Below are 23,619 nucleotides of genomic sequence, written 5' to 3'. Positions count from 1 at the left end.
CACTTTAGCACTTTATGAACATGAACAAAATAGATGGGTCCCCCCTGGAACTCCCTCAGGTACCCCTGGGGGTCCCCGGACCCCACTTTGGGAACCACTGATTTAGACATTCCTGCAGGAAACACTGCTTGTGGTTGTAAATATATTGTTATCCGTGTTGCGAGGATGAGGGGGTACCTGAAAAAATATCTACCCCAAAAGGGGTACCTGGTCCAAAAAAGTTTGGGAACACCTGTTCTATGCGCCTTCATGTCAATTTGGCATCGACTCCACTTCCAGCCATCGATTGAGCACATAGGCTACACACTTTCTTTTGAATGAATAGGCTACCAGAGCCAGCTCTGTCTGCACACACCACTAGAGGGTGCGTTCTGGACGTGTATAACGCTACTGGAGCAGTGGAGCATTAGGTAACATGAGGAGTGTGTGAGTGAAACACTAGACTAGAGGGCAAGGAAATTGGAATGCTCCTAAATATGAGGCCCTCGTTTACTATGAAAATACATGAATACAACAACCGATTGAGGTTGGAAATATACCAACTCACATTTGACTGCACCTTTCATTTTATGTTTTATCACACATTAGATGTAGATCTCCTCTCCGTCATCAGCACCGGGTACATCCCATAGCCCGGAGCGGCGCTGCCTGGCAGGCGCGCCATCGACCATAAATTAATTAATCGATTCTTGAAATTACCTTCCCAAAATGATGTTCACTTCAGTCAAGGGGTTGGTGGTGGTGGGTAGACTAAGTATTGTAATAGATAACCTATAATAAATAAAATAAAAACATTATTTTGGTAGAATTGTCTGTTTTATATGGTTGGTTGGAATAAACATGGAATAAACATAGACTTTCATTACGGCTGGAGAGATAAGATCAGAGGAAAGAATGTGTAGCCTCAGCTTGGCATCAGAGGTTGCTTAGAAACCAACTATAGCCAATCACGGGCCAGCCGTCCATCCATACACACTATGGGATCTATTCTACACTATCTATGTTTTGGGGTGCCTTCATGTTTTGTAGCTTAGCTAGCTCTGGTACTGACTATCTCTAGTCGTTGTTGCAAACTCGGTATTGTGACTTTAATGTGGGTAACTTGAAGCCCAGCTAAATTACATGCTAGCTTCACTGTGCGAACAGTACACTGGTCACAGGTCAGCCGCTGCCGCACTAACTTATGCGCTTTAGGGCATCTTGACACCGATTTGATGAGTGTTTATCTTTTAGCATGCCTGCTAATTGAGTCGGGGGGCTCGCCGGAGGACTTTACTAGTTAAGGTAGACGTGGTAAACATTCCCAACTACCTGCTAGCGGAGCTGCTACACCAGGAGCAGGTCTGTAGGAGGAGATATAGCTTGTATTATTGCCGGGTGGTGGATCTACATGTCTGCCTCCCAGCCACACAGCGGATTGCAAAAGAGCAGAAACCTTGCAGTTCATGTTTCGACAAGAAGTCAATCCTGCGTCTTTTATTCCGTCTCGTTCTTATCTTTTCCCACAAGAGAAGAGGAACATGTCCAGGTATAACATCTACAGTCTTTTAGACTGGGTGTACGGCGGCGTGGACCCTAAGTTCGAGGGCAACGGGGGCCCCGAATGTGCCGCCTTTCTCGCGCCTCAGCAGCGCATCAGTGAGACCCTGGTGATCGTTGTCATCTCTGTTGTGGAGATCGCCTTGGCACTGAGGAACATCAACGTCTCGAAAGAACTCAAAGTGAACGGAAAGGACTGTGCAAAGACGAAGGAGGACAGCCTAGGGAAGAACCTGTTGCTCGTTGCTCTGTGTATGACTTTTGGAGTAGAGGTCGGGTTCAAATTTGCGACCAAAACCGTGATCTACCTCCTGAACCCATGTCATGTTGTGACCATGGTACAGGTAAGCATTGCACACGTTTCTAGCCTTGTTGATTGAATTCCTTAGTCTTATATATATATATATATATATATATATATATATATATATATATATATATATATATATATATATATATATATATATATATATATATATAAGACATCATGTATTTGTATGTGTGGTACTGAAGTGGTACTCTAAAACGTTGAAGAATACATTTAGTTCTTAGCCTCATTATCATCAATGACAACATACCATAGCTGTAGGCGCCTATAGTCGTTAGAAACTATAGTCAAATGAGCAAAGCAACCCAGCACCAACAGTATTTGAACATGTAGGTGAGTCGACTAGAATTCATTTGCAAACATTTGTTTAGATGTCACAGAGCTGGGTTGTCAAACATTTGCATATTTTTTGTAGCTCATGCAATAAACGTCACGGAAATCAGTGATCATGTTAGAGCAGGACAGATTAATCAGTATTTATTAATATAAACATTAATTGGGAAATGGAAAAACAAGTCAATGACTGGTGAATAAACTTCTCCCAGCTCTGACCAAGTTGTGGAGACATTACAGCGCATGTATAATTTTGTTGGACATTTTGAACAATTCCTGCAGGAAAATGTATATTGATTACAAAATTAAGTATAATTGAGAAAATGTCCTTTTTCTCAGTCTAATAATACTAATTTCCCCACATCCTACCTGTTGAGCTCTACTCTGAAAGGCATGGGATTCTGGGAAGTGTACTTCCAGTTATTCCAAGGGTATGTGACTGCAATGGAGAAAAACCTGTTGTTCCATGGTTAGTGTGAGTTGCTTTGAGTCAAGTGAACATTTATGACTATGTAAGAGGTCAGTTATGTGACCAGTTAGTCAGTCAGTTAGGTTCAGTCGCTTAAAGTACACTGAACTGCAGTCTTTGTTGGACAGGAAACCATTTAATTATTGTGTGATATCCTTTTATGAGCCATACTGCGAAATTAGAACCTGAAATGTAACAGCAAATAAAAAATGTGTTGTCACCACCTCTACTCAGCAGAAGCTTTGCCCAACACCTTTTTTGGAAATTTCTTTTGCATTTTGAAAGTATTGAGACACAGAGCCAGAGCACAGATCTGTGTAATGAGGATCTGTGTAATGAGGATCTGTGTAATGAGGAACACAATGCAATGTAACGGTTTCCATTTAAGCAATCAAAAGGTGTAATCAATCAGAGAGCCCTTTTAGCATGAGCCTAGAGAGAAGTTGTTGAGAGAGAGAGGGGAGCAAGCAAAATTTGTACAAAGGGTAGACTGAATGTTTACTTTTGTAAAATAAGTATTTCCTTTGTGAGAATAAAGAAGTATCTCTATTATGCTTGACACTGACTATTTGAGGCACAAAAGTCATTTGTCCGGAGCACGAGCACACAAATAGGCCTACATTTTAAATCAACTATCTGTAAGTTGCTTTTACCCTAGATTAGAATGTCTATGATCTATATTTCATGTATTCCAAATACACAGCCATAGATCGGTCCTATCTGCGCACGGTTACCAGACTGACCTTGTCGGCATTTAAACTTAGCACTGCCTGTGCACCCACCCAATAATGAATTCCTAAGACTTGAAGTTTTTATATTTTCAGTCTAGCTTTTCCTCATGTAAAAGTGGCGATATTTTAAATAACGCATGTTTCAACACAACTTTCACAACTAGAGGACAATATCTGACTCAAAGTCTTAAGAATGAATTACTGGGTGAGTATACACGCAGTGCTACAAGTTTACGCTGACGTGGTCAGTCTGCAAACTGCTCTGATAGGACTGATATGGCTGTGTATTTGTTATTTGGAATACATGAAATGTATGTAAGATTACAGAAGGGCTAATAACAATATTGGAAAGGTGATGATTAGGAAAGCCAGACAATAATGTCAGACAATATTGTTGGCTGGTATGAGCGTCACAGAAAAAGCAAAACCAAGAGTCACTTGTCCAACAGACAAGTACAATTTTAATGCACTTGTCCGGGAAGATTTAATACTTGTCCCGGACAAGCCTTAAAGGTAGAGTAAGTGATTTCACTTAATTCAAATATCACTTATTTTTTTGTTTTGTTGTGATAATCCTCCCTACTATAGAGTGTGCTGACCATATAAGGAGTTCCTCCCTGTCCCCAGTTAACCCCATGGGGGTCAAAAAACCTTAGGTTTCGTTTTTGACTCTCTATCCTGATTGGACGAAGGCTTAGGTCCCACAGCCAAAAACGAAACCTAAGGTTTTTTGAGTGAAATCACTTACTCTACCTTTAATGTCAAGCCCTGCTTATAGCATATTTATTTGAAACCATCAATGATGAAAAAAAAAAGCTGAAGTCAGTGTCAGTGACCTCGTGGAGTTCTGAGATACAAATCGAACTCAATGGATACAAAATTAATGTAAAATGGACCTGATTACAAAATAAGCAGTTTATAATGGATAAGTCATCTGAAAATGAAAATGAATGAATAATAAAATGAACAACAATGTGATTCTGAATTGAGCACAATGAACCACAATAGAAAGCCCCCTCTGGGTTTTTTGTGTTATCCTTTTAGCATAACTTTTGACTGTACTACCTTATTATTACCTTACTTATTAAGTATTCAATCAATCAAACAAAAACAGGACTGAGTTGTCCACTTATTTAACAAATCGGTGGGAAATCTAGCTGAAGCAGACACAGGAAAGAGGTTTCTGGCTTTATTTGAAACTAATAGCCAAGGAAACAATTTGGGTCCAGAGATTGTAAACAATTTGATCATTATACAGCACCACACATTTACATGAGAGTGGAAATAAATTTAAAGTGATGATTCAGGAGTATAAGAATTGAAAGCAGAGAAAGTACAATATTTTGAGGTAGTGGCCATTGGTCTGCTGTTGGTGTCAATGAGAGAGTTTGTGTAAAACAATGTTGTAAAGGAAATGGGGAAGTCGGATGGCCCCTCCCCTTAGTTTTTCTGTTCTTACTGAAGGGAACAATAGGAAAGCAGATAGTACAGTACAGTGCTGGTATTTGGACCAACAGGGACACATGTGGATCTTAAACACTTCCCCACAAGGCCATGCACACATTAACGTGCAGTCTAAAAGGTTTATCTGGCTAGATCAGATTTAATTGGAAACATTGTTAAATATTCTGACTGTGTACAAGTGCCGGAAATCCTTATAATAGCTGGATTGAGTATGCTATTATGTATTAGAACTTAGAAGTTTGAATAAAGTGCTGAATAATTCTTTACTTTATTTAATTAGTGTAGAGAGATTATTGACACATCATCAAATGCTCTCACATGTATAGCATAATGTTATGACATTGTTTAATAGCCTAGTTGTTATTTTATAGTATAATATTTCTGTACTGGAACAGACATTGAGGTACTTTAAATTGAATGTGCTTGACTTTGTCTTTGGAAAGCTTATAAAAACAGCCTCATATAAACTCTGATACAGCCTGGCAGTTGGAAAGTGGCAGGAAACCAATCATTTCTCAAAATGAACCTCTACTTGAAGAGACACAACATGAGCCAGGATTAGAAAGTACAGTTCTGCAATTCACTGACTAGCTTTGACTCTAGTTTGACTGGTGGGTGATAGCGGTGAAATGGAAAGTTCTTTCTGCAGATGGTGCTGCCATGTGGGAAGGCCCTCTAGCTACCAGGGACCAGCATGTAACGGTTTGTGCCGGTTAACTTGGCTTTTGAAGGCACTCCAATTAAAGAATGTTTTGATCTTACACTTTTCTTTATTGTAATGCTTTACATGCTCATCGTGCTCCTTCACCTTATGTGACCTCATTTCGCGGCATTTGTTTATCCGATTCTGAATGAGAGAAATTGCGCGAAAACTCCCTGCTTACATCATTCTGACAACTCCCTGCATGACATATTTTGTTGTGTGATGTAACTCATAAGGCCTTTTTACCTTGTTTTACCTAGTGTAACTAGCTTAACAATCCCAATATGTATCGTCCAATCTTTTGATTTACTGTAACAATATGCAATTTGACATTTGGAGCTGTCCTTCACCTCACAGAATTGTACGTGTGTAACTATGATGAGACGACAACCATGTATAGTTGAGTGAGTTTTGGGTAACGTAGGATTGTTGTGCCGCTGGTGACTCAGACCTAATTGCAGGGCTGTGGATTTAGACTTTGGCACAGGAGCTGACAGGGCCTGTGTTACAGGTTATGTCATGTCCTGTCTCGCTCCATATCTTACTTTTCTCAGCGATAGCCCCAGGGTCGTAGATAGCATTTCATAACTGGGGGGGACATATTTGGGGGCTATCTGTGTGCGTGAAAAAATTCATAAGGAGGGGGGGATATCCCCCCCACTTTTGCGCATAATTACGCAGATTTTTCCTCGTGTTTTTTAGCGGATTTCACAGCAAAACACTGCCAACACAGCAAAACACATGTAGCCACGGTACATGTTTTTTTTTGGAGGGGATAATCCCCCCTACCCTACTCATGAAACTGAGGGGGTCGATCACCCTCCCCCCTATCTGCTCGCCTGCCCTTTTCAAATAAACTTCATGGAAAAGGATTAGCATTGGCAGCTTCAGCCATCATACAGAGGAGTTGGCCCTCCTTGACAAAGTGCTGTTTTTATTTAAAGTAGTATTTTGGATAAGCAAGCACATATGCAAATTGAGTCAATCCTGTCAGAATTGAATTATGTGGGAATTCATCTCTTGTTGTGCTGTTTGAGTGTTTTGAAATGCAACTGCATGCATGTTGCCAAATGGTACATTTGTTTTGAATACATAGAATGACATTGAGTTGTCCTGCTTAAGAGAACTATGCTTCTTAATTTGTTGGAACAGGAAATTGGAATAAACTTTCTGTGTATTTATACATGCATTTTCTGTACTGTTCTGTACTGTATTCTGTACTTAGAATTTGACTTGGTCTTTGTTTAAGGACAAGATGAAGGAGAGGTACTGTTTAAACACCCAGGCAGGTATACAAACACAGTTAGCATGCATAACCTTCAAATATCAAAAGTGCAGCCCGCGGGCTAAATGTGACCCTGGGACGAAATTCATATGGCCCGCGGCTTCATACCTGAATTGTATTATGAACTAGTATGGGACATTTTTACATTGAAGATTTCTTTTACCTGGGGATTTCCCAGAGTATAATTTATTAAGTCAGTATTCCTTGTTCCTTGTATTTCTTTTGTTTATTTTTACCTTGCATGCCTGATTACATTTGTACATGTGACGTAAGGTTGATAAAGGGCTGAGTTACACTTTTTGTTCACAGCACACACCTGACAAAAGACCATTGATATTAAATATTGATGATCATGATAGTTAAATAGAATCATTTAAATGTGATGCACGTGTATTTATCTGTATTCTGTGACTTTGTTATAGTCCGAAGCTACATTATGTCAGGAGATGTAGTTAGTTGGCCCTTGGGTGTTTTAATATTTTCTAATATGGCCCCCTTTGAAAAAAGTTTGGAAACCCCTGTTTAAGGCCTAGCAGCACATAACCCCCACCCTCATCCACCTACACTGGCTTCCAGTTAAATTCACCATCACCTACAATTTTGCCTCCCTCCTCTTCACTTACAAATCTCTCTGCACCCTGCCTTGCTCCCAGTCCTCAGACATGGGTCTCCTCTCCACCCCTCGCACAAGCTTGCAAACTATTGTGGAGTGTGGACAGAGCTTTCAGTGTGGCAACCCCCTCCCTCTGGATCCAGCTCCAGTCAGCAGTGATGGAAACATGACACTTGGGTACACACCCACATTTTTCCCCCTTTTTCCAGTTCAGTGCTACTGTGAGAGAACTTCTCCTAATTTCAGGGAAAGAGGAAATAAGGAGACCAAGTGCCCTACAGTGCAAATAGTCTTATAGTGAGAACAGCGTAGGCCTACCAAATGCAGGGCCAGCGATAGCTACTCAGATGGTCCCTAGGATCCTGCATAGATTGAAAAAGAGAATCCTAGATTCCACAGAGATTAGTCATTAATTCCTTCACTTGACAGTTAATATTCTGTATTCTGCAGACTTTAGAAAACATAAAATGACTTACTTCAGGAGATCATATCTTTCATGACACTTTGGCTCTGAGTGCTTGTCACATTTACTCTTCACCCATATTGCAGGGCACTCTGAACTCTAAACATTATCTCACTATCTTAGTTGGAGTGTTTTTCCCAGTCTGTGAATAACATGTTTTTGTTTTAACATCCATTTGGCCTTTTACTCTCTTCAGTCTACAAATTACTTATGACTACATCGCCCAATATTCATGTTTCCTGGACTTTCAGATAAGCTTTATTATTGATATCAAACCGGATCGCTGATTTATTTTTTATTTTTTGCTTGCTTTTCCTTCTTCAGTGATCCTAGCTGGGTTTGCACATGCGCAGTGCCATTCACTTCTTGTATACAGCCAGACAAAAATGCTGAATAACTCTAAATCTATATCATACTAAACATTTTCATAAAATGTATTCCTGCTAAAGCTAATTCTAAACTTTACAACTAAAAGGTTTTATTACTATTTTGGGTGAATTACAATTGTAATCAGATTACTTCCAGGGATATTCTACATTTCAAATCAAAAATTCAGACTGAGTGTCAGGCTAACCTATACGAATAGGGTTCACATTGAAAATGTCCTTTTTGCTGGCTGAAATCACTATGATGACACACACAGGTGTAGGTCCAGAAAAGTCATAGAGGCAGAGAATGAGATGTAATCATGCATTTTTTTAATTTGACATTTTCCCTGTCTTCCACAACAGATCTTCTTATTGGCTTGTCCGCCAGGTAAAACAGCGATGGTTGTTTTCAGGTGAGTACGACGAGACTAATGTACATAATAAAAATAGCAAATAGCAAAAATTGTCTTGAGACAAAATCTTTAAACCAAACTTAATCTCAGTCACTCGCTTTAACATTCCTAATAATAATGTCTAGAGTGTGAGTCCAGAGTATGTTAACTTTATAACTGGGTTGTGAATAGTGCTGTATAAACAAATGTTGTTTTGGCTACATCCCACATGTCATTACTACATGCATGATCAGTAACCATACACCAACAGCCACACACGGAGAGTTTAAAGCGGAATTAAACCTTTAGCCAATATTGTGAGTTTTCTGCCAACGGTTAATCACTTACTTAAAGTTAAACACTCTTATTAAACAGTTCTGAGTTGGTTCTGTACTTGGACCTTCTTTCTGTCTACACCAAATCTCTTTGCCAAAGAATTTCCCAAACAAATATATATTTTTCCATGTGTAATTTCAGGCTTCAGGTTCACATGTTGAACGGTGCTTTATTGGCTCTCATGTTCCCTGTGGTTAACACTAGACTGGTAAGTAGCCTACTATTAAATCTGAAAAATCTTCAAATATCTTGAACATCTTATTGTTGACATAAGTGTTCCCAGCTCACTAATATCATTGTCTATTGTGCAAGAGTCCCGTCACCAGTCATTGTGAATGCTGCAGCATGCTTGGTCTTCAACCAGCCAAATGTCTCCCCACTTTTCCACTCCCTCAATTGGCTCCCGGTTGTTCCCCGTTACTGGGTACAAAACTCTGATGCTGGCCTTCAAAGCAACCAACAGGGTTCCCACGGTCATACAATTCCTGAGAAGGTTTTGAAATTAGAAATAACTTTTTCCAGTACTGGAAAAGTTTTGAAATGGATCAAAGGTCCTGGAATTTTATTAAGGATCCTGGAAGAATATTTGGCTATGCATTTTTTGGGTAATTAGTTTGTAAATAAACATTTCCAATACATTTTTACACGAAATATGTAACAAAAGTAGTTTTTTTTCTCTGAACAGGCTGCGTGATTGCAGCATAATGTATAGGACGTGACAAAAAGAACAGCTCTACAAGCTCACAGTTCGCTTCAGTGTGATGCATAGTTAGCTTGTAGGTCTGTTCCTTTGTCATGTGACACCAACCTGTGCAGCTGCAGAGCATGAGCGGAGCGGTGAGAGAATTACGCTGACTTATTGTTATATAGTCCTGGCAAAAATATCCTGGAAAAGTTCTGAAATTTCATTGGAAAAAATGTGTGGTAACCCTGAACCAAAAGTATGGCACCTCCATATCTTCAAAGTCTAATCAGACCCTAGTACAACCCGCCTTGCGCGCTCAGATCAGCCAACACAGGGAGGCTGGCAGAACATTCACTAAAACAGCCAGGACAACGCTCCACATGTCCCAGACTCTTCGCCCTTCTGTCTCCAAAACTATGGAATGAACTTCCCATTGCAATCAGAACTGCAGACTCACTCCCAATCTTCTACCACAGACTGAAAACCGACCACTTCAGACTCCATTTTAGCCCGTAGCACTTGCACTAGCCTCGACAATCTTACAGGCGTATGCCAAGGCTAAACTTATGTAATTTACATAGCATTTTATGTAGACATAGCACTCTATAGTGTATGTAAGTAAGTAGCTTTACTCTACAGTTTAACTTTTTATACTGTTAGACAGATGCTAGGTTCTTAGCTCCCTTAATATTCTTGATGACAATTTTTTATGTATTTGAAGTATTACCATGTGTTGTTCTGGCTTACTGTAAATCGCTCTGGATTCAGAGCATCTGCTAAACTCCTAAATTGTAAAGTGTAATTGTGGTTTGGTCACTGTCCATTTAATGTTAAGCTCACATTGTCTTCCTCAGCCTGGGGGTGATGTCAAATGCCCCCATTAGTCAGTTAACAGCATATACCGATTAGTAGTGAATAGTGATCAAAGAGACTGATAGCCGATATTAAAAAACAATATTAATTCATTTAAATTATTATTATAAAAAAAAAGAAAACGTTTCCTTTAACAATACTCTCACAAATGTCCTAGCCTGGTGAAACCACTCCCCCTGCTGGACAACATTTCCATGCAGCCAGAAGGGAGAGTCTTGGCTCTCTCGGGCAGAGACGATGTACTCCGAACCAGTTTTGTTCTGAGTAATATGCGGCCGCTAGAGGCGGGATCAACGTGAGACTGATGACATATTGAAGCGCTGCCACAGCGCAAATGTAAACGCAACCTAACAAGACTACAACTTGAAATTATTATGGAGATATCAGAACTGTTTCCGGTTCATCGTTTATGCCTGAGAGAGCCCAGATGCAGGCAGGAGGAGGGAACTTGTGAACTCAATACTGCCGCAATCTGGTGGAGTCAGGTTACAAATTCCCACCCTGGCACCAATAACAATATATTATATATTATACTGTATCATTTCAGTGGACTACTCCCATTCAACAGCACCAGTTGCAGAGAGGAGCACATACATATATATAGAGGAAATATCGGTTTTCCTCCGAATTACAATATCGTTAATATCGGCGCCGATAATCGGTTGATCTCTAACATATAGACATGACTTTACAAACCCCAAAAGTATTGAATCTGTGAGCATATAGCTTGTAAACTTGGTTTCTTATTTCTTGTGTGCATGTTATGTGTGTTGAGAGTAGTTTTGAGAGATCTCTCTCTCTGCTGTCTTGTCCGTCTGTAAAGCAGAAGCAGTAATGCTTTATTTATTCTGCTTTGTTCTGTTATTTCTTCATTCCGTCTCCTTGCTGTTATTTAATCAGAATAAAGCTGAAATGCTGTATTTAAACAAACACACACTGTAATATGTCTTTATAGACATGTATTTCCATAAAGGCCATTCCAGCACACTTCTGCATTGATTTATTAAAACAGAGGTGGACATTTTTGTAACAAGGACTGCTGTCAATATGAATAATAGATATGTACTACATATAGATATATGTGTCTTGTAGCCTACATTTCAGGTAACAATGTTATTTGAGACTAAACAGAATGGGACCCTTTACAAGTAAGACGATTAAGTCATGTGTGAAACATGTAAAGATTGAAGTGAAAGGTTAGTAGTTTTAATAATTATAATAATAATACTTTATTTGTATAGCACCTTTCATGACATGAAATGCAGTACAAAGTGCTCTGTAAAGCACTTTGTACTGCATTTCATGTCATGAAAGGTGGAGAAAAAAGCAAGGCATAAAACAACATTAAAATAATAGCAGTAATGCATTACAGTGAGGACATGAATAACAACAAAGAATTTAAAAGCAATAGTGTAGAAGAAGAGCTGCGCTTTCAAAATGGCTGACGAAGGTAGAGTGGGAGTTTGTTCCACGCCGTCAGCCCGTAGAAGCAGAAAGCTGCTTCACTGTGTGTTTTAGTTTTAGGCACATTGAGCAGGCCAGCAGTGGAGGACCTGAGGGGGCGGTTTGGGACATATCTAGGCAGGCAGTCATGTAGGTAGTAAGGTGCGTGACCACAGAGCTTTATGAACAAGTAAAATAATTTTAAAATCAATCCTAAAAACAACCGGAAGCCAATGCAGTGAAGCTAAAACTGGATTGATATGTTCTCTCATCTTAGATTTAGTTAAAACTGGCTGCCGTATTTTGGACAAGTTGTAATCTGTCAGTTGTTTTCTTTGGCAGTCCAGAAAAACGTGCATTGCAGTAATCAAGCCGAGGGAAAAAAAAGCGGTGGATCAGCGTTTTTGCATCATCCAATGACAGACAGGCTCTGATTCGGGCAATATTTCTAAGGTGAAAAAAGGCAATCTTGGTAACATGATTAATTTGTGAATTAAAAAGGAAATTATGAATTGGAAGGTTAGATATAAGTGTTCTTTCGATATTTTATTTTTGCGGCTTACGCCTTTTTATTGGTTTTTGAAGGGACAGACAGTAGGCTGACAGGAAACGGGAGAGAGATGGGGGGATGACATGCAGTAAAGGCCGTGTCGGGCTCGGGAGTCGAACCCGCGGCACACTGCGACTGGATTACCAGTCGGGTGCCCAGACGGTTACGCCACCGCCTGGGCCATAAGTGTTCTTTCGTTCCCTCAGCTTTGTTTGTTCTCTTGTTGAGCTCTATGTTCTTTTGTCTTTGTTGTTTTCTCTCTTTTTTATTTGATGTAATCATGGTGATGTAAAATTAATGGTTGGTAGCAGCATCAATAAGAAGTTTTTTTAAATGATAGATAGGGGAAGGTATCAATAAGATTTATCTTCTTCCTGCTCCTTTTCTGTTATGGAATATGTAAAAAAAAAAAGAAAAAAAAAGAAAGTACAACGTAAAATGAATATAATCATGTAAAACCATAACTGAAATGAAATAAATAAATATGAAATTAGATTAAATTAATTCAATTCAGAATCAATAATGACCCCCAATTTCTTTACTGTACTGTTACTTTCTACAGTCAGGTTGCCAAGTCTGCTTATTAGTGTAAAACACTTTATTGCGAATGCAGTGAGCACTTACTACCAGTAAGACGCGCAAACGCGGGAAGCGAACGCAGCTGAGACCCTGCAGATCATGTCTGTCTGTCTGTGTATCTGACCCGCTGTTGCGCGTCTTACTGGTAGTAAGTGCTCACTGCGTTCGCAATGAGACCTAGCAGATCATGTCTGTCTGTCCGTGTGTCTGTCCCGCTATCCAAATATGGAGTGTGTTGCATCAGCAATCACTCAGCTCCATATATGGGCACAAAAGGGGCCAGGTCCACTCAGCTCCATATATGGGCACAAAAGGGGCCAGGTCCACATATACAGTAACAGCGGGACAGACACACAGACAGACAGACAGACATGATCTGCAGGGTCTCAGCTGCGTTCGCTTCCCGCGTTTGCGCGTCTTACTGGTTATTTCTAGAGTAACTTATTATTATTATTATGGAGTAACTATAGTAACTTATTTTGACGCACTACTCCCACAGTTTTGACTGTACGCACTTGAGCCATATGTCAAATCGGGAATCGTGTGCTTGCTCATTGCTAAGAGAAATGTATATTTTAATTATTCGTGCATTAAATTTCCCCATTGACATGAAAATACGAAAACTCACATTCAAGTATTTTTTCCTCAGAGACGGTAAGTGCTATAGTTAGAAAATTTGGAGGGGAAGTTCATAATAATTACTAAAATTAATTAACTTATTATATCAGTCGGCCTCATGGTGGCGCTATAACAGCCCACTTTACGTTTAGGTAGGTCGTAATATCAAATTTCCTTTTTCCGTCAGGATAGAATTTTCTTCAAAAAACACTTTTTGATCCTCCACCTGCATGTTTTGTCCAAATCGCACAAAACTCGGTACACATGATCTCCGGACCTATCCGATTAAAACTGGCAGAGTTTTGATAGTGCGTATCGTTCAGCCGTATTCGGCTTCCGAAGTTAGTGGCAGGGGCCTATTTTACAAACAATGCCACAAATCACGAACGGAATGTCCAATCCATCCCAAATTTGAATCACATGTCGCGGGCAATTCCATTTTCATCCATAGGGGGTGCCGCAAATGCAAAAAATGCAGAGCATGAGCGGGGGGCCTATATAAGCAATTGCGGCAACCACACTAGACATTTCTAGTTATTGATTCTTGCTGCTCACTAGAACCGATTATGAGAACTTCTGTCTTATCCTCATTTAGCTTGAGAAAGTTCTCACTCATCCAGCATTTGATGCTAGTCGCTAAATGCTAGACAGACAGGTCAACGGGTCTAATCTAGCACAGGGATAATCTGGTTTTGTCACTGTTTTTTGACAAATGGAGAACTTTAGTTTCAACTATGATTTATATGCTTCATTCATCAAACAATGCTGTGGTGTGCTGAAAATAGCCTACTGTAGTGTACAAGCTCATGGCTGGCATCGCAATGCGCCGTGAGCTTGTAGATGTGTGTGTTGACTCAAAACAAAAGTATAAGTATAAGTTTACACTGGGTAAATTAACTGAGGTGGTTCATTTCTGCTATACTCAGCTTCCGTTTGAGAAGGAGGTCTACTACATCCAACATTCCATGCTCTACCTGGTGCCTGTTTACCTGTTCAGGAAAGGTGGTGAGTTCCATTCTTGTAACAACTTTTGTTGTCATATTCAGTTTTAATTTGAACTTGAACCCTAGAACCCTCTATTCTGGGGGCAACAGTCTCTGCAACAAGCTCACAACTCGGTTTGGTGTAGATGGAAACAAGTACAAAGTAAAAAAAAACAAAACATTTTGGTTAAATTTATTTGTACACTCTCCAGAGTTAAAGGGACATTTCACCGTTGGAAGAAACTCCAGTCACTCAATGTTAATAGTATTTGTAGTTGATAACCGTAGCACAATTTGACATTTGCACTCTATGGCCAGAAAAATAATGAAGTCTTTGTGTTTGACTAGGGTTTGACTGGATTGCTAGTTGTAACAATGACCATAATGCTTTGGTGCATTGCCCCACCTAGTCATGTTGTTTGTGGGTTTGTCTGACTGAGACAACATTGTAGTCTAGGAAGGAAGTGAGACCAATGTCTGAGTCATCAGATATTTGAAATACTAAAATATCTAAAAACACATATTACACACACAAAAGCCCCAGGAAAGTGTTTCTTGTGTCCCAAACAGACTTTGTGAAATGAAAAATATATTTTTTTCACGCTTTTAGACCATATCCATGGTCATCATCAGAGGCGGACTTACCATTGGGCTAGGGTGGGCTAGCCCAATGGTATTACAGCTGATGATGATTAAGAAATACTCCGTTTTCTCATTCAAGATGACATCCAGACAGTGTATTACTCATTTTAAACTTATTCAGCACACTAAAATATGTATCTGAAAACATTATAGGTTAGAATTAAGCCACATAGTAGCTGCATGCTCTGTATGACTTGTAAACAACAAATAGCCTGAAGGGGAGCGTACCTGTTCCCCAGGTTCTATGTTCCCCACCATGCAAAAAAGGTTCTTTGTTCCCCACTTAGAATAAACCTAAACCAGAAACCTAACCTAGTAATTCTAGTAAGACTAAAAGTATTTTAGCAACTTAGTCTTAGTGTTATTTTTAGTAGCAAATTCTGATTTAAACTCAGTCTTTGAACAATGGCATAATATAAACTAAAACATAATTTCTCAGACTCTTCAACAAAGATGGCAAAAACAAACATTCTTTGTTCTGTACTTATACATACAATTGTATAGTACAAAACACTGAAGTCCTTAAACCAGAAACCTATAACGCTAACCCTAAACCCGAAGGTAAGTGACGAACATAGAACCTGGGGAATATAGAACCTGGGGAACATAGGGATGACCCCGCCTGAAGGGATGTGACACTCTGATTGGTTTAGAAACACAGCCTTCCGTTTTAGACTGAAACTTCAAAATAAAAAATATTTTCATTTATTTTTATTCTTCGTTTTTCTTTTAGGTTTTATGACCTCAATTACACCACAAAAGAAACAGAACTTTGAACATTCAGTGGATTTTCTATGGTCTGGGATCATGGGCGTAGTTTGAACTTGACCCCCAGGGGGGGCGATACGTCCGGAAGGCATCTTTTTACCTTTATTTTATTAGTTTTGCATTTTTTACAATGCCCTAACCCCTAAAAATGAGTTATTTAGGTAGTAGGCCTACAGCAGCACACACACACACACACACACAAGCCTGCTCCATATAACTTCCAGCACTACGGGGGTTTCATGTTTTTTAACTGACTTGCTGCTGTCATTCTGGAAGTGTTGGCATGCAAAACAAAATACTTTTGAAACTGAATATTCCATCCACGCATGCTTCTTGTAATAAAAGGTGGAAAACAAACGTTTGGTTTTCCCCACTTTGTGGGGAATTCCTGTAGGCTGCTTTGGACAACCGTGTTTTTCCCCAAGATCATGATCCACCTCCACTGATGGTCCCGGGGGGCTGGGTTTGTTGTAAACTGCCTTTTACTTTTGCCAAGTTGACTAGGTAGCCAAGGTAGGAAGATGTCAGAGGTGGGTTGGTACCTGCGTGTCTGACTGACTGACTGACTCACTTCCGTCGCAGGTCATTATGAAAATATAATAATGACTACTCTAAAATGAATTTATTGTAAAACAAAACATAATAGAATTCAGATTTCTTTCTGTTTGAGCCAGAAAACCACAGAAAATCTACTGAATGTTAAAAGTTCAGGTTTTTTTTTGGTGCAATTGAGCTCAGAGGGGGGGGGGGGGTTGGGCTAAAGAACTTGGGGTCATGTGATCAGTGACATAGGGAAGGTGTATTCTGCAAGCCAACCTTCTGTATGTCACTGATCACATGACCCCGAGTTTTAGACCTCAACTCTAGGCAACTCAAATGGTGGGATTCGACCTTGTGATTTATTATTTCCTGTAAGGTATATTAATGACATACCGGTAGATCAATGTTGGAAATGAGTGGTATTCCCCTTCAAGTCGGTGGTTCTCAAAGTGGGGACCCACAGGGGTCCTTGAGGGGGTTCCAGCAGAACATTTGTTTATATAGCATTCAAATATAAAAGTTTATACTGTACATCACATCACAATGTATATCTGCTATTAAAAAAAGGGGGAAAAAAACTATTTTAAAAAATACAAATCTTGTATGGGGTCCCAGGCACAAAATATTTTCAGATGGGGGTCAGCGGCCAAATACATATTAATTTGAGGGTCCTTGACATGGAACAAGTTTGAGAGAATGGTTTAAGTGAGGTGTTGTGTGTATCCCTGGCACATGCTCGTTGTTCTCATTCTTCCATCTGCAAAATGTTACCAGGCGGACAAATCACACACCACCCTTCTCAATAACACTTTCTTCCCATAGGCAATCATTTTGCACCCATATGCATGTTGTTGTCACAGTAATGTCACCGTGGAACGTGGAATACACAATGTTGCTGTGGGCCAGGAACCTTGTATGTCCACATTGCATCTTTTGTCATAAATTAAAGTTATTGTAAGTCATGTTTTATGTTTATTTTGGTTTCTTTTGTGTGAAAGGTTTAAAGCTCTATATTCAGATAGTAATCATTACTGTATATAGATAAAGTGTTTGTTCAATAACGGGGGTCTCCACTTCTCTCCAGCTCTTTAATAATCAGAAAATATATTCTCAGATGGGTTGCAAATTTCACCTAATCAGGAGATTAGGGATGTTAACAATTCATCAAAAATGAATCATTGTTAAGAAATTCTTCAATTAAACGTAAGGATTAACAATTAATTTAATTATTTGGTTCTATCAGTGGGCGGTTTTCTGTGAATGTAATGCTGTCTGCGACTGCGTGCATGCGGCCAAAGAACGCACATGTGGGCCGGTTTAAATTAATCGATCATTTGCATCCCTACAGGAGATTTATCAGCTTCAATTTGATTGTCTTCCATTCCGATGTTGTCTTCTCAATTCTTTGTATCATCACTTCCAATCTCACTTGTTTATCCTGTATCCTGAGTTCTCTCTCCTGATTGGATAAATGTGGTATGCCATGTACCCCATTAGCAGATCTACAAGCACGAGCTTGTAGGTCTGCTATTTTTGAAAAAGCGTGAAATGTGGCGCAGATCTTTGCTTCTGGGGAAGTCCCTGGAACAACATATTTTCAGGTGGGGGTCGGCAGCCAAATACATATATTTTTGGGGGTCCTTGACATGAAAATGTTTGAGAACGACTGACATAGAAACATGGTTTTTCAAAAAACGGTCAGGATTTAGAAGACATTTTATAGAATCGAGCTCGGGTCTAAATGGGTTGAATGCATTTTCTGTTGGAAGACCTCTGTTACTGAAGAAACACTACTACTGCAATGATTACTATCAGAATATAGATAGAGCTACTTAACATTATTTTAACAAAAAAAGAGCACTTACTGCACCTTTATTCCCTTACTGCATTTTATACCTTGTCATATGATCGTAGTGCTATGAGCTTGTAGATCGTCTATTTTCACAATTCTTGCCCTAAATGGGGACACCAGGTCAAAATACTAACAAGAGTTAGAGCTTGTGATTAAATTATAGCTAACACATAATTTTTTCCCCTATTTACTGAAAATGATCGATTTGGGTTTTGGCCATGACAACAGCAACAATATAATGTAGCCTATACGTTATGAGTGCTTTGTGTATGCAGTCCATCCATGTAGGTGTTCTTTGTTGGATTTGGGATGGTGTGTCCTTTGTGTGAAGGCAAAGCGAGCCAGAGAACAAGAATGTCATTGTATTATTATGCACATGTTAATGAACTTGAACTTAAACACCTTATCCTGGTGCTAGGAGAGAGTAATAAAGAAGCTGTGTCTATCATGGCACCATAACACTTTCTCCATGTGAAGTGTGGATTTAATTGGAAACAGCCACACTGGATATCAGGATGGAATATCTGAGTCATTGTTGCCTCTACAATGTAGAAGCAACAAAACTCCTTTTTACTCCTCCCTTGTAACATGACATGGCAGCACAACAAAAGGAAATATTCAACTTGTCCCAGTTAGGCTCACAGTCATGCAGAAATAAGGAGTGTCTTTGTGTCCGGGTGTCTGTAATGGTTTGTTTTCTATTACCATGGCAAAGCATTTCTCTATTGTTGGGGAGGGATGCATGAATGGTATGCTTAGCTTTGATGTCTCAGTGTTGTACAGTAGGCTCTGTTTTGTTGCCTCTGCTACCAGTTAAATCAGCTCCCTTTATATAATATATGAAGGAAAAGTGAGTGGAAATGCAGAACATTTGGTTTCTCCGCTGTCTAAGAAGGCAACAGTGGGCAGAGATTGCATTTAGGATAGACTTTGTGCTTAACAAGAAATCTCTTAAGAAGAGAATACCAGCACCAAAACAATATTTTATGGTTGGCATGGTATGCTGCAGACAGCACAACGTATGCGTTTCGGCTTGGAGCCTTCGTCAGCGTTGCATGCTATAAATATCAGGAAGTGTCACTTTTATAATGTCCGGGGGGGTACGACACCTTCCCTTGTCTATGTCGATATAAACAACATTCAGACAAAACCCAAAAGTGCAATCATAATACAGAAAAATACACAGTATTAATATGAGAAACTATGAACATGAATGGAGCATTTTATGCCCGTCTCCAAGTCCTTTAGCCAATAATTATGCAGGTACACTGCACATAATGAAAGATTGATGTGCAAAATGGGCATAAATAGCCCTTGATGATGAGGGGGGGGGGGGGGGGTTGTTCAGGACTTATAACATTGCAGGTAGTAGAAAATATATAATGTAGCAAAATTAGCTGGAAAGTTTTTTCTTTTTTTGACAAGACAGGTTGAGCAACAAACCACATGTCCGTGAGTGCTGGTGTTCTCTTCTTAGAGATTTCTTGTTAAGTTAACTTTCCCCGACCGCGCACCCGGTAAGAATGTATAGAGAAATGTATAGGATTTGTAGAAGAGGACAACATGGGTCAACTCATACCAAATGTGTGGGGCCAATACTGATATTAGGGAGCAAAAAAATAAATAATATATTTCAATATGAATTATCTATTCATATTGACTATTGAAATATATTATTTATTCATATATTCACATTGTATAAGCACAGTATGTAAATACCACTAGGACCTCCTGTGCATCCCCTATGCCAGTTCCCTCTTAACCATCAACACCGGCGTACTGGCGTAGGGTCCATTGGGCCACGCGGGCCGTGGCCCAGTCAGTTTAGAGCTTGCCCAGTCTAACTTCGAGGAGAGGGGGACATGTGAGAACATGTGTTAAGCATGAATTGAAAACACTCAAGGGAGTCGACATGGGTTGGTTTGTTTGGTTATTGAAAAAAATGGAAACAACATGCACTTCCTCAACCCGAACTTGGGTCAAACTAACAGTAAAAGGACAAAATAAATAAAGCTTGCACATTGAGGGCTCTCCAATAATTGGTTTGTTTGGTTGCCTGTGCTCGATGAATAGGTTTATTGTATTATGTTTCCCACCTGCAGACAGTGTCTTAGTTTTTTTTTTTTTTTTTTTTTTTACCCCATGATATCTGGCACTAGGGTACTATAGTATTTATCAAGCAAGACTTTCTGGATTTTATTTTGTATACTTTGTATCACCTGCACTGTACTAAAGAACACCTGTCATATGAGCCGTCAGAATTAATTAATTAATTAACGGTTAAGGCATAGTTTGTTTTACAGGTTTGCATGATGCTTGTTTTACAGGTTAGGTTAAGGCTTAACCTAACCTGTAAAACAAGTAGCCCATCAGCGGCCATCGACCCCAGGCTCTGCGAAAAAGGTAGCCCTGTTGACTACTGAGAAAATGAAAAGGGATGTGGCCATTGTGGGGTGGGGTTCTCAATCTCCTAAAAGATGTGCACTGTGCAAATATGACATCCGACAAGCACAGACAGACAAATAATAGTTGTTGTGATTGTGTCTTTCTGCAGGTGTGTACAAACCCGAGCCACTGGGTGACATGTGGTGGGCTCTTCTATCCACTGGCATTCTCTTCCTGTACCATTTCCTCTTCCTGCAGGGTCTAGGCCTGGTAAGATGGAGCCATCTACTGGATACACATAATAGTCCATCATGAAAATATGTTTAATTCTGGGGTTTGGGGAAATTCTGTTGTTTTAGGCCAATCGGTAATGACAAGTGTACAGTGAACTAAATGCTATCAAATGCCACTGTCAAATCTGATGAATTTTTTTTTTTTTATAAATTTTCTGTGAAAAGGTTTAACAATTTAATGATCTTTTATCAGAAATTATTATTAAACCTTGTTTAATGTACTTAATAAAACATGTACCAATTAGGCCTTGCAACTCAAATCACTCCTTTCTCTCCCTAGTCCCTATCGCATTTTCTTTCTCTTCCAGGTTACTGAGGTCAATCTCAACAACATGCTGTGCCCGGCTGTGTCGGACCCATTCTACGGCCCCTGGTATCGGGTTTGGGCTGCAGGGCACCAGACCCTACTGACACTGATTCACGGGAAGGCTCTCACCATCCTATCCCAGCATACTGGTCCTGTGTGCAGACACTTGGCAGATTCTGTCAGACTACGCAACAAGAAGGTTGACTGAATGTTCCTGAAGATGCTCCCAGATGAAGCCTTTCACTCCAATCGCCTGTTTTCTTTTCTGTTTTTTATGAATCCTTTAACACACTTCAGTTTTTACTGTAACAAATGCGCATTTCAGGGTCAGTGAATAAATCTCATTCCTTTTTAGTATTATAGCTGGCTTGCCCGCATACTTGCATGCACAAACACAATAGGAAGGGACTAACGGTAAACATTGTGGAGTTGACCATATTTAGCCTTTCCTGTCTTTTGAGGGACTGAATTTGTCCAGGATGAGTAAGTGAAATTGTAAGAGAAAACGTCTTCACGCTGCCTTTTTGTCAATGCAATCTTCTAAGGAAAGAACATGGGGCTATCTCCATTTTGTCACTCCTAAAACTGTAATTGTTAAACTTCAATTATCTGCGATAACTACACCAGTTAGTATGTATGTTAGTGGGTGAAGTTGCCGGTTCATTTATATTAAGTTACATTTTCAGTATATGTAAAATATTGATATATAAATGTTATAAGTTGTTTATAGATCGTCTTAAGTGTCACGATCCATGATCCAAGTAGCATTCTATTGGCCATTTGTGTCCACCTCTTCGTCTGTGCTGTCATGACTAAAAATAGAAGCTCACATGGGTAAATATGTTTTATGGTGTGTACAAGTGATATGCATCTGTCCCCACTTGACCTACTCAACGGTTGAGGTTAAATAGGAAGGAATAAGCCAGGTTAATGAACAGGAGAGAAGTTTGCAGTTTCTACTGCTCCTCAGTCTTTTCGGTTATGATCATAATGATCACTGGCACTTGGTTTATTTTTCTTTCTTTTATCTTTCTTTTTTGTATTGACATTCAAAGGGATATGTAAGAGAAGAACAGTGCAGTATAGAGTACACTGCTTATTTTTCTGTCTTGTAACTTTCAAAAAAATATGACTGTGTGCCAAGCCAAGGTTGATCTCTGACTAGACTAGTCGAAACTGGTGTTGCTGCTGCTTAACCAATTGAAACCTAGTGTTCCTATTTTGGGCATGCCATTATAGGCAAAGGTCCCCCCCCCCCCCCCCCCCCCAAAAAAAGGTTTACAAGCTCACAACACCTCGCATCGTGATGTGAACTTGTGAGCATGGTTATGAGCTTGTAGATCTGCTATTTTCGCCTTGACAAAGTTAACAAGTGGTTAACATTGCTGGTTAGCCTACCATAAAGGGCAGCCTAATTTAAGTTTAACATGTTCAATGTTAACAAGTTACATGTTTTTATGCCTGAAAAAGAAAACCTGCCGATACTGTGCATGGAGCCTTTTCTGAATATATTTATTTAAAATCCCTGTTCTAAAATAAGTATGCAATTGAAAATAGGAAAACTTTATTCATTGTGTCCCAGACTCCCAATTCTATGTATGAGGAATGTGTGTATTGTAACGCATATTTAACTGTATACAAACTAATATTCAATTTTAAAGAAAAAAGGGATAAAATAAACTTTTGTATTTTTATGTGTACTGTGTTGTATTGAACAATAAAAGTGATTTCAGCACTCATGCTCTCAATCATTTTTATTATTTTTTTATAGGACATTAGGTCTGCATCTGAATGGAAGTTAGGCCTATTCCTGATTTTGAACAAACATCACTTTAAGGGTGTAGATTAATTGTACCCTGGTACGATGTTAAGTATAGCTTGATACCACTCAATCTACAACTGACTGTAGCTGGCCACTAGCCCACTACTAGGCATTACAATCAGGTTCTCTTTAAAATAAATCTGTTTTAGCGCCTCAATCCACCCAACGAGCAGTATATTTATTTTTGACTGGTGCCTCTGCTCCATTACGCAGCTATGCGTGTCCCTGTGTCTGTCTGAGCACATAATGCTGCAA

General features: G+C 39.5%; 1 protein-coding gene across 2 annotated transcripts; it reads left to right on the top strand.

The window, feature by feature from the left end:
- The first annotated feature begins 1,033 nt into the window (after positions 1-1,033).
- Positions 1,034-23,279, top strand: tmem164 (transmembrane protein 164). Of its 2 annotated transcripts, none has more exons than XM_080780480.1 (6): positions 1,034-1,883; positions 8,660-8,709; positions 9,166-9,232; positions 14,699-14,774; positions 21,112-21,212; positions 21,544-23,279. In XM_080780480.1, exons 1-6 carry the CDS (start codon positions 1,446-1,448, stop codon positions 21,748-21,750), a joined length of 939 nt encoding a protein of 312 aa, XP_080636606.1. In that variant the 5' UTR covers positions 1,034-1,445; the 3' UTR covers positions 21,751-23,279. The 2 variants fall into 2 exon arrangements, with proteins under 2 accessions (XP_080636606.1, XP_080636605.1); XM_080780479.1 differs by having other exon boundaries at positions 14,699-14,777.
- The last annotated feature ends 340 nt before the right edge of the window (positions 23,280-23,619 follow it).

This window comes from Protomyctophum bolini (assembly GCF_963924005.1).
Source record: "Protomyctophum bolini genome assembly, chromosome: 13".
In the NCBI taxonomy this organism is placed as follows: Eukaryota; Metazoa; Chordata; class Actinopteri; order Myctophiformes; family Myctophidae; genus Protomyctophum; species Protomyctophum bolini.
Note: the sequence above shows the minus strand (reverse complement) of the source record. Positions and strands in the feature narration are given on the sequence as shown.